At 41.5% G+C, this 12,700-nt stretch overlaps 1 protein-coding gene across 1 annotated transcript in view; it reads left to right on the top strand.

Moving 5' to 3' along the window:
- CTNND2 (catenin delta 2) overlaps positions 1-12,700 on the top strand; it is a 552,484-nt gene that overhangs the window by 405,524 nt on the left and 134,260 nt on the right. Inside the window, exon 11 of the mRNA XM_081206065.1 lies at positions 6,465-6,597. Within this exon, the coding sequence (XP_081062191.1) occupies positions 6,465-6,597 (133 nt within the window). The remainder of the gene's footprint in view (positions 1-6,464; positions 6,598-12,700) is intronic.

Below are 12,700 nucleotides of genomic sequence, written 5' to 3'. Positions count from 1 at the left end.
AGTAACAGGAGTTTTAAGTACTCGTTCCCAATTATCTCAGTGTCATCATGTGTGTTCATAGTAGCATCTGAATCTTGCTCAAGTTTATGGTGTTATGTTGCAGCACTGAGGCCTGCTTCTGTCTCTCAGAATTAGACTGTGATTAATTTAGAGTTTCGTGTCTTTCGTCTTTCATACATTTTGAATTGTAAGACGCCTCACAACTTTTCGGTGGTGGGCATCTAACAAATGAGATAACATTTGGCTTTGTAATATTTTAACGCTTGCGATGCTGCAGTGGCCAGTGAACGGGGCAGGGACAGAGCCGTGGATTGGGCTGGGCAGGGACGTAGTCAGGTCAGCACTTTGTGGATGCGCTGGATTGGTGTCAGCGACGCTAGCATCTGTATGGTGGCCACAGGGCCAGGTTTAGGTTTGATGATGTTGGGATACTGCCAGGGAGATATAATCCATCATGGCCCCAAGCCGTGTGCCGGACGTCCATCGATCTCCCGTAGTCACGCAGATTCAGCAATTAGTGACACGAGTTTCCTGGAAATACCTTGCCACATTCCAGGGCTCATGCACACTCTATCAGCAGATAATGCACAGCCAAAAGTTGCACTGCAGAAGAGCATTAATTACAAGCTTTATTCAGTGTTGATCAGAACAAAGAGAGACATGACTGTTCTGTGTCAGAGTCTCCGACAGAGTGAGAAACGAAAGCAACAGCAAAACATAAACATCCTGTGAACAGGAAATACGCAGGCTGTGACACAAACATCCTGCTCCCTTTTAAGGTGGAACGGAAATATCCCAACAGATGAGGCCCTAAGCTACTGAAGGTAATGGGGCCCTTTATATAGCAGGCTTACATCAAAGGAGCCTACATAACACAAAACACTGTTGCTGTTTGTAGGTTTTATTTTATTTGTTTTTTATCTTATATTTTGGAAATGTACATCCGGGTTTTTTCCCCTTTAATTTTTTTGGGGCCCCCAAGAGAGTGGGGCCCTAAGCTACAAGCTTGTTTAGCTTTTACGTAAATCCTTCACTGGGTGTCAAAAAACATTCAGATGGCTGGCCATTTTAGGGGTCTGCGACACGGAAGCCCTATGCAAAACACAACTAGTTACCATGATAGCTTTTAATTTGTGAGTCTCTCCTTCACCTCCTGCCAACCTAGCAGTTCGAAAGCACGTCAAAGGGCAAGTAGATAAATGGGTACCGCTTCGGCGGGTACCCCTCTGGCAGGAAGGTAAATGGAAGGCAAATGTGAAAAATTGATGCTGGACTGAGCAATAATTCAATAGAATTCTGTCTCTGTTAGATCTTTAACAAAATTAAGTTAAGCGTGTTGTGTTTAAACAGAGGCTTTGATCCAGAATTTGTATGACCAGAAACCGGATATTTGCAAGACTTCTCCTCCCAATTGAAAACACACACATACGCATATACACAAATGCTCTCCCCTCCGCTGCCAAACACTAGGAGACCTTCAGGAAATGACTGAGAGGCAAACTTCAGGAAATGACTGAGAGGCAAACTGCCTCCACCCAGCCTTCTCCAGTTCTCCTTTCCTGCTACAGCCCCCATATCATATCCCAGGCCTTTCCTGATAGTCTTCCACCCTCTGAGAGAGGTTTTTCAGTGGGCTTGAGAGGTGGGAAAGCGTAGCTGAGCAAATGGCGTCTGCTCATGCAAACACTGGATTCAAGCCAGAATAGTCCATTGCAATCAATATTTGCAGTACTTGAAAATAGTCGTTTTCCAAAGAAATATTCCCTTAAGTCTCATTAGCTCATGCTCACCATCTTATTTTAAAACATTTTTTTTTAAAAAATAAATAAGAATCTTGTACGCCTAGGGTATGGGGGAGTCATTAGAGTAGCTTAATTCAACATATTTATCAAGCCATTTAGCTGCAAATTTAGCAACGGCTAAAAACAAATTTTAACAATTTTGCAGAGCATCTGCTTATAAAACGGCAATCACATACCAGTTTCTTACCTGCTTTGATGTTTTAGAATAAAAACAGAATTATCGCAAGCATAAGCATTTGCTATGAAATTCTTCTCATAACAGCACAGAGGAAATGCATACTAAAGGTCTTCTTTAAAAATTCAAAACAAAGAGACGTCCTATGCATCTGGAAAGCTTTGGCTTGCATTCATGACTCCACGTGAAATTTGTGCATTTGACTATCTGTACCACTTCTTGTGCAAGTACTCCTGCTGTTGACTTCCTTTTATTCCCTCAGTAACCCGGAAACAGCTAACACAGAAATCACATTGTATGTAACTTACATGAAGGTTCTTTGAAATGTTTTGGACCAAAGGGGGGGGGGGGGAATGTCTAACGCAGCTGTTAGAAGCTTCACAACCTTCACTGCTAATAGCCAGGAGGTTCAGGGGCTCTACTGAATGGGGCAGGCTTTGGAATAGGGGTCTGAGGGAAAGGTTCCCCCCCCCCCAGAAAATCAGACAGAGACAATCTCTTCTGATGACTCCTGCTAATGGTAGTTGCCTCCACCAATTTTCCAGAAACCCTGTCTTCCACCATGCCAAAGCCCATCCCATACATGAGGGTCCCCTACCTTTCTCCAGGGTGGGTTTTTTTTGGGGGGGATGGCCACCTTTCACCAGCCCTATATTATACATGCATTTCTATGGATCCAACCCAATCGGTACAACCACATTTTAAAAAATAGTTTAAGTGCCAAGTTTCAGTAAAGGTACCCCTGCCCGTATGGGCCAGTCGTGTCCGACTCTGGGGTTGTGCGCCCATCTTGCTTAAGAGGCCGGGGGCCAGCGCTGTCCGGAGACACTTCAGGGTCACGTGGCCAGCGTGACAAGCTGCATCTGATGAGCCAGCGCAGCACACGGAAACGCCGTTTACCTTCCCGCTAGTAAGCGGTCCCTATTTATCTACTTGCACCCGGGGGTGCTTTCGAACTGCTAGGTTGGCAGGCGCTGGGACCGAGCAACGGGAGCGCACCCCGCCGCGGGGATTCGAACCGCCGACCTGACGATCGGCAAGTCCTAGGCACTGAAGTTTTACCCACAGCGCCACCCGCGTCCCCATGCCAAGTTTCTGCAAATGCAAATTTACCAAGTACTTTAAGCTTGTCAAAAGACACATTAAACTGCCACTGGACCAATTTTTGTAAATTCTGGATTGGAGTCTAGCAACATGTTGACAGGAAGAGCTCGCTAGCATGGTGAATTGACTAGATTATTGGGGTTTAAAGCGAGGAATCCAGTTAACCATGAACGTGCATCAGTATTTTATTTTCAGATATTACATTGCCAATTTGAGTCCTCCGTGGCTAACCTTCCGCACAGGGTTGTTCTGAGGCTAAAACACACCAGTGTGAGGAAAGACAACAAAATTAAATTGTAGGTGTTGCTTTAAAATAAAACAGAATGGAAAATAAAGATGGCTGTGTATGTGTATGTAACAGCGGTTCTACTACTCAGTTTTAATTAAACATTCATGATTGAAACTGCCACTTCATTTCCTCTATTTGAAGAGAGGCAGATGTATGAGTTACTCATGCAGTAGGAGTTCGCAAGTTGTCAGTTCATTTTGACTAAACTCGTATTGAAATGCAAAATCTGTCAGCTGTTAAAATCACTGTTTAGTAGAGACACAGGCCGTGTACGCATGCCCGTTTACTCTGTCTCCAGTGCGCTCTCGCTGCTGACTTTTCAATCGATGATGCAGAGCTTTCCTGTAGTTTCTTGAGAAATACTGCTATTTTTGATGCACTTTCCCTCAAACTAAACTTCAATCCGAAAGGAAAACTTAAGCTACATTCACTTTGCAGTTAAGCTGAGGTGTGTACATTTCAGAAAGTCCTTGTACATGTGTGGATGACAGCTCAGGCGCAGGTGACAGGATCGTGAAAAGGGGTTGGAGGAGTTGGTGACCGCCTCTCTGGTGTGTACAACAACTTGAAACTCAGTGGCGGAGAACCACCTCACTGTGTTTTCAGCCGCTAATGTGTACATAGCCATGGAGAAATCTAAGTTAAGTAATTGCATCAAAGCAGAATATTCAGACTGAAAACTTGGCCTGAAATTTCTTCTCTGGTAAGAATATAACAACAGAACAGTCGTCAACCTGAGTGGCCAGTTAGTCCTTGTGGTGAATAATGTTGACTATGATTTCTGGAAAGTTCTGTACCTCAGGAGTGGGAAAATAGGCATCAGACTTGCAGCAATCATGCAGTTTTGTATGTAATCACAACTTTAACCACACGCCCCATTAGCTTTATTAAGTCATGATTTTTTTATGTGTGATTGCTGTTGATAATTTTTTTGCAAAGTTTGGGAGGTGGATGTTTGGTGGAAGATAACCAGAAGTGCAAACATAACTCTGTGATAGAAAACATGAAAAATGATTAAATTTAATATGGGTCAAATACATATCTCATCCTTTTCTGCAAAGGAGATTTAGTAGTTTTCTGCAGTCCTGCTACTTTTGATTTCTTCAAAAAAAGAGATGCATATTGTTCATATACATTTTTCTAGAGGCCAAGCATTAATTAAGGCACTAATAGAATGTTCTGGGTTGTATCCAACTCTGTGCATGCAGAATTCTGTTCATGTAACAGGACTTCTCCTTCCCCTCCTCTCCCCGCACACCCTCAAAAACTGCTCAGAGGCATCCTCCAACCTTCTGGAGCAGATTATGAGGTGCTTGGAAGGGAAGAGGGTGGGAATGAGTTGGAAGGGACCACAAGGGTCATCTAATCTAACCCCCTATGTTGTAGAAGTCTGCTGCACTAAGGGAACAGCAACACTCAATATGACCCTATAGGTTTGCTTTGATATACTGTTCTAAACTCCCCATTCAACATCCCACACAAGCAAAAATTAACAGCCTTTATAGCAATTCTGGAGGATGCTTATCCATTTGGGTTGTTGAAATAGATGTTTAGTTATATTGTGCTGGGTCTAAACTTAGTAGACTCATTAAAATTAACAGAATTTGGTAGTTCTGACTAACTTGGGTCCAGTTGCTTTCAGGGGGTTCTGTTCTAATAATGACTAAGTCGGGATCCAGCCCTTTGTCCCGAGCACCTTCGGTCTTGCATGCTCATCTTCAAATTACCGTATTTTTCACTCTATAAGACGCACCAGACCACAAGACGCACCTAGTTTTTGGAGGAGGAAAGAAAAAAAAATATTCTGAATCTCAGAAGCCAGAACAGCAAGAGGGATTGCTGCTTTCACTGCGCAGCAATCCATCTTGCTGTTCTGGCTTCCGGGATACTTGTGCAGCCTGAATTCACTCCATAAGACGCACACACATTTCCCCTTACTTTTTAGGAGGGAAAAAGTGAGTCTTATAGAGCAAAAAATACGGTAGTTGTTGCAGTAATCGTCCAACTCTTCCTCAGACAGTCATCATTCTCTGAACTTATTTCCTGGTTTTCATAGTTTGGGAGTTTGCACATATCCATGGACATAAACCCATTTCTCAAGCAGACACATTTTGACAGCTCTCACTTCTTGGTGCAGCTGGAGGTTAGTGATAGATCAGGTTCTGATAGATGCTTCACCTACTTTGGATTTTGTGCTGCTTCTTGACAATTGCTCCATCCTTCGTTGTGGCTCAGTGCCATGTCCGTGTGCACTTTCCCCTCTCTAGAGGTAGTGAGGGGTGGGGTTATAACACAAATAACAAGCAAATGGTGGTGGTGATGAAGTGTTTGGTTGTGGTTTCTGATATAGAAATATGGATATTGAGCATAGGTTGGCACACAAGAAGTCATGAAGTGTACCAAGTGCTCATGGTGCATCCAAGTAGATAATGTGAGAAAACAGTGAGCACATTTGTAACTTGGATGCCTTTCCAAACTTGATTCAACCCTGGGATATTTTCCTGCAAGAGCACTACATTGGTCCAATCTAATTTAAGATAATAAGCATGTGGATTTTGCATGCTTGTAGGCATAGTGTCGGTCTCAAGGCTCTGAACTAAGGAGAACTGGCATCCCACAGTTAGCTCAAGTTCTTTGTTGCAGTCCTGTGGAGCGCTTTAGGTAATGCCCGTCCTCTGATACTGCTTCTTTCCCAATTCCCAGCCCAGATCTGGTACTTGGGATAGGCTCTGTTCATCGTCAGTGAGAAAGCATGGTTGTGCATAATGGCTGTGTTTCTGTATGTTTTTTTGTTTTCTTACTCTTTATCAGGGCTTCCTATAGTGCATTTCATTTCTATTATTTTTGAATAATAGAACTTTGAGAAAACTAATCTAGCCAAAGTTACCTTTCTCTAATCACAGTGGTTTTTAAAATTTCTGGGTAGTCATGATACTGGTTACCGTCTACCTTCATTATGGCACTGATACCAACAACAAAAAACCCTACACATTTCCTGAGCTTGGTGCATTAAAACTATGGGCATGAACAAGTATAGGTGCTGCTGTCGTCATTAGAGCAACTGCTAAATCCCTTCTCGTTTCTTTGTGCACAGAGAGTTTGGATGGAGAGACCCGGAACTTCCAGAAGTCATTCAGATGTTACAGCATCAGTTCCCCTCAGTACAATCCAATGCTGCTGCCTACTTACAGCACCTCTGCTTTGGAGACAATAAAATAAAAGCTGAGGTAAGAGAATTAGTTGTTTAAAACATGTGCGTATGTGTGTTGTACAATATATGTATGCTGAACCACTGTTGAAATTCTGAGCTGCCTTTCTCTTTATGGAGAACTCCAGGAGAACTTCCTATCTATGCTGTGGTTTACTCCGGGCCAGTGTGGTGTAGTGGTTAAGAGCGGTGGCCTCGTAATCTGGTGAACCGGGTTCGATTCCCTGCTCCTCCACATGCAGCTGCTGGGTGACCTTGGGCTAGTCACACTTCTCTGAAGTCTCTCAGCCTCACTCACCTCACAGAGTGTTTGTTGTGGGGGAGGAAGGGAAAGGAGAATGTTAGCCGCTTTGAGACTCCTTCGGGTAGTGATAAAGTGGGATATCAAATCCAAACTCTTCCTTCTCCTCCTTGTAATGTTTCCTTGGTTGGTTGGACTACAGCAAGCCACGCCTCCTGGGAAAGTCACATTCACACCAAATTATTTGAATCAGTGATACTTATTGTAGTATAGTCATATTGAAAGTTATAGTTAGCCTGGTGCCCTGCTCTCTCATATCTCTGTTGAAAGAAATTGGTGTTTTGTTTTGTTTTTTAAAAAAGGATCTGCACCAGAGTCAAATGTGTTACAACCTCATTTTCGCCAACATTTAATGTTTCTGCTTAGCATAGATTCTTCCTAAAAGATACATCTTTGCCTTTAGCCTGGCTTCATTCATAATGACGGTTTGAGGACTTTCATCACTTGCTGACTCCATAGAAGTGCATTCTGCCCCTGACCATACTGATTGCAGTGTGCATCTGCTGTGATCATCAGAATTGTAGGAGGAACATGTCTCTGGACCTCCATTTGATCCCTGTAATTTAGGATGGTTGTGTGTGTTTAGGCACGGAGCCATTTGCCTATGTGGACCAAATGATGAAAAGACTAGAAGGATTGTATTTTTTAAAGTCTTCACATCATAGAGTTAGAATGGAATCCCTTGAGCACTAGCAAGTATACAGATGGAAAGTTGTTAATTTGTCAACTAACTTCAAAAAGTCCCTTAGGATCCTAGCTTTTGATGAGCTGACCCATCCACTCTGCTTATTGGATTTTTTATATGTAAACAAGATTCTTCATAGCAATTAGAGTTGTGTCTGCAAGGTCAGAAAATGTGGTTTTACTTGCTTCTTCCTTTGGCTGCAGTGAACCAGTAATTGTGAAGCCATTGCTAGCATATATTGAGTAAAACACACCGTTGTGGAATGTGATTTTTTTGTGCTGATACAACATCTTTCTCACTAACCATAACCTGCAGTTGTACATGCTTTTCCGCCATTATGTAGGAGCCCTTTGTCATTTTTTGAGACCTGTACTATGCTTCCTGGTTTTGGGCCACTTTAGTCCCACTGGAAATCAATTTCAATGGCACTAAAATGACTTTAATCCTAACATTCTAGTTGAACCCACATATGAGTTGCAGACTCCTTTCTTTGCCCCTCTGGACCTATACTTCCTAATTTTTAAAATGCTTTTTCTCTACTCAGTTGCTTAGTGCAGTTTGCAGCAAATGACTATTCTGAAATCACAATTGGAGGGGGAAATAAGTAGAAAATCATTTTTTTTGTCTATAATCAGTACCTATGATTCAAGCTGTTACGTGCAACTATAACAAGCAGTAAGAGCTCTTTGCACTTCAGTACAATTTGTAAATTGCTGGTTTCTCTTTTAGGTAAAATTGTGTTCATAATTTTCCCCCCCTCCCCCCCACACACACAAGGAAAAGAGACTGTAGCTTAAAATACATTGCCCCTGTTTGGGTGACTTCTTGGCTGTCGAGTTAGATTCTTGGATCCCAATATATTAAAAGGACACTTGGCAGAGATGATGATTGTTTCCTGGGCAGGGGCCTCAAGCTGGTTCCTGAGGTGTCAAAAACCATTAACTTACTCACAAAACACCCCTCATGTTTGCTTTTGTTGATTTCATCTGGAAGGATTTTAATTTTTCCTTTCCAGCTCTTACAATGTAGCATAAATAATTTAAGTGATTAACTAAATGATTACCATTAGGATCAACTGCATTAGGAAAATACACACACACCCTTGCAATGTTTAAATATTGCCAGTACTTTTTTTAAAATTGGCAAAAATGACACCACTGACATTGGTTGCCATACATCTGGATTTCCCTGTACATTTAGCCAATTTTCGCCCGGACACCGCTTGAGGCTACACTATTTCGGACCTGTCCGCAACTCACATGGTGAGTTCTGACACTTCTTTTTCTAGAAAAATAGCCCTGCACATCATTTCCCTACTTTTGTATATTGTGTCTATTTGAACACACACACACACACACACACACAATTAAACTGTAGTCAATAACTAAGATCATGGCCACTGGGCCCATCACCTCCTGGCAAATAGAAGGGGAAGAAATGGAGGGAGTGAGAGATTTTGCTTTCTTGGGTTCCATGATCACTGCAGATGGTGACAGTAGTCATGAAATTAAAAGACGCTTGCTTCTTGGGAGAAAAGCAATGACAAACATAGACAATATCTTAAAAAGCAGAGACATCACCTTGCCAACAAAGGTCCATATAGTTAAAGCTATGGTTTTCCCAGTAGTGATGTATGAAAGTGAGAGCTGGACCATAAAGAAGGCTGATCACTGAAGAATTGATACTTTTGAATTATGGTGCTGGAGGAGACTCTTGAGAGTCTCATGGACTGCAAGAAGATCAAACCTATCCATTCTTAAGGAAATCAGCCCCGAGCGCTCACTGGAAGGACAGATCCTGAAGCTGAGGCTCCAATACTTTGGCCACCTCATGAGAAGAGAAGACTCCCTGGAAAAGACCCTGATGTTGGGAAAGACTGAGGGCAGTGGAAGACAGGAGTGCCTGGCATGCTCTGGTCCATGGGGTCACGAAGAGTCGGACTAAACGACTAAACAACAACAACTGATTTTTATATAATATGGTAGCCCTGTATACAGTGTTTAGTATTGAAAGGGAACAGATGAGAGATTTTTCAGCTGAAGGGCTTCAAGCGAACAGAATTGGTTTGGTGAAATGACAGGCTATTTGAGGAGGTTGTTAGCTGCCCAGGAAAAGTTGCTTCAACTAAGAACAATTCTTGTCATGCCTCAAATCTTCCTTACTAGGAAGGAAAAGCAAGGAGAGATGGGGAGTGGTGGAAAGGGCACTATGTATTTTAGAAAACTTAATACATAACTCTTCTTTTCACTCTTGTTAAAAACAAGGTCCATTCTTCTGAAGCAATTCCTTGTGGTTTTAAAGACACGTAAGTCTTTTGTATGAGGTCACCCAACAAAAGAATTGAATTGTTCAGTTTTCACATGCCAATATCATTTTGCTCTGAAAGAAAATGGCAGTCTGTCATTGGTAGCAATGATACAGCAGGTCACATAAGGTTTTGGCTTCCTGTATACTAGGAAATTAATTTCACCTTTGAAAGCCACAATAGCAGCAGTTTGGGTAAGGGTGTGAAATAAGGGTCCAGTAGCCAGTGAACTCTTCATCCCATTTCTTTGGCTTCCTTACATCCTTAACAGACACCTCTCTAAGTGACAGTAGTGGTTTCATTCACTTCATGCTTTTTTGGTTGTCATGTCATGTTATTTCATTATAAACTACTTAATGTTTTTAAAATCTGTAAGCCATATACAATATAAATGCAAGCAATATCATTAAAATCAAGTGAACGCATGATGGAAACTGGAAACATTTTCCTATACCCGTTTTCTGTTAAAACTATAGCCTCTGCTAGTTTTACTCTAGTAGGTTGACACAATTTGTGGCCCTCAAAGCCAAACATGGCCCACTAGCAATGAAGGGTCTGCAAGATATATCTCAACCCCCATTTTTCATACTTGCATGCAGATAGGAAAAAGAAGTTTGCGGTGATTTCTTCAGACCTTCTATAGAGATTCAAGTAAAACTAGGAAGGGATGTTGTGTTTAAAATGAGTCATTGTTTTAAAATGAGTTTTAGCTATATTTTGGAGATGGATTGCAGTTTTGGATTTCCATGAAAAACCATCAAATTTGAGCGCAGATTTCTGGCAAATGTCTGGTTTCCAAGCTGTGTTGTGTATGAAAGAGAACAGTTGGCCCATGATATATACAAAAGCCACCTTCCTTGAACATCTTTTTCTGGCGATATGGAGACTTTTCTTTAGTGGGTTCAGCTCATCAGAAGTGCAGGCTGCATATATACCTTTAGGGCAAATGCAAAGAACATTTTTCCCATTGAAGAATTTGGGGTACTTGTTATTTAAAGGTTGTTGCAAATTGTAACCCTGTAAAGGATAAACTATAGCGACCAGAGTTCCTTGGGGTGTGTGGATGTGATGCAAATGTGCTTTAAAGGTACAGCGTGTATGATGTCCCTGTTTGAGGAAGGGGAAGGGAATGCCTTTGCCTCCTTGTCAACCCAATGAGGGCTTTCCTTCAAAGGATGGGGCAGCATTAGAGCTTCCAGGGACCTTGCAGGAGCCGTCAAGTTTCCTTGCCCTGTCAGTTGCATGGCTATTGTCCATATCGTCATGGCAACAGATTTCCCTTCCTTCATCCATCTAACTTGACTAAGGAGCTTACGTGCGACACTTCTCCATCACTGCTTCTTAAATCTTGGAATAAGCAAGATTGAGTCTTTTGTAATAAAAACGAAATGATTGTAGCCCAATGTGTAAACAAAATGTGTATTCCTATAACTTGCCCACCCACAACAATCTATAAAAGTTGGCGATCTTCAGATTTTCTTTATTTATGAATGAGACTATTCGTTCCTTCGAATGCTCTGTTACGATTGCAACGTTAAACAATCTCATTACAAGATTTGCTGATTTTGCAGGGTTCTCATTCTCCAGATCATTTGTTTTATATTCCCCCAGAATGACTGTCCTAAAAAGTCAGCCCATGGAGCATGCTTATTTTTAATTATAATCATTATTATTTCTGTTGATTCCCCCCCTTTCTTTTAATTGAAAAAATGTTTTAACTTCCAGGATTTTGCTGTCATCTCGGAGCCTCTTGAGGCTGACATATACCTTCTTTTTGCCATTGTTTTGATGAGATTCTTGTAGAGAAATTAGCTATGCTTGTTTTATGAAAGCACACTATTCAAACTCTTAAGCCATATTTTTGTCTTAGACTTGTGACATCTCCTCTGTCTCTTGGACTTCAGTTGCATGTCTTGGGAAGCAAAACTGTGGTGTACCAGGACTGCACAAATATACAGGTCCCTGGATAGGAACAAATTTTGATCACACCTTGAGTTTATCAAGGAGCAGTGTTTTTTGTAAAAAAAAAAAAAAAGAATGAATGAATAAATAAATAAATAATCAGGTGCTACTACTTCTATATTGATAAAACGTCATGGGTGCCAGCACAAAATGGCTGTTAAGGGCAGCAAAGAGAGAGACGAGAGAGTTGCCAATACTCTATACTAGTGAGTTCTATCACCAAATAAAGTCCTGGTGAGGAGAACTTAGCCATGAGCCAGGTTCAAACAACATGTTAAGCCAAACCTTACCTTAGCTCAGCTTGGCAGATAACTGAAAGAGACCCAAAGTGGGTTTACAATCCAGATAACGATACCAACCTGGAGGGTTGCTTTTTATGATAATGTATGTGGAAGACTTAAAACTAGAGTTAAATAAATGATTATTTATCATTCTCTATTGATGTGCAGTTCCTGTTAGCTGTGCTTCGCAATCTTATCTGAGTTTGAAATTGTGCATTCTCCACCACCCTACAGAAAGAGCAAATCACTTGTGATTTCTCCTGTTTACCTCACCTGTACATCATGCCAAAACAGCTTTTACATCACCAGAACCAAAACTCCTTGTTTGTTCTGGTGAGGCTCTCAGCTCTTTGCAGACCTAGCAACTGCCAGATCAGACACTGGTTGTAATCAATAACAGTTTTGCCAGATTAGTTCTCTGTGTGTAGATAATTTGCTGTAGCTCTATTACAGAATTATATTAGCTGGTGTGATTTGAATTCTAAAGGTATGGAAGAACCAATTTTGCAATTCATAGCGGTTAAAATAAATTAGATCTTGAAACTGACTTGAACAGAGTGGGGATTACAGTCGTACCTTGGATCTCGA

The sequence above is a fragment of the Podarcis bocagei genome (genome assembly GCF_964188305.1).
Source record: "Podarcis bocagei genome assembly, chromosome: 8".
Taxonomy (NCBI): Eukaryota; Metazoa; Chordata; class Lepidosauria; order Squamata; family Lacertidae; genus Podarcis; species Podarcis bocagei.
Note: the sequence above shows the minus strand (reverse complement) of the source record. Positions and strands in the feature narration are given on the sequence as shown.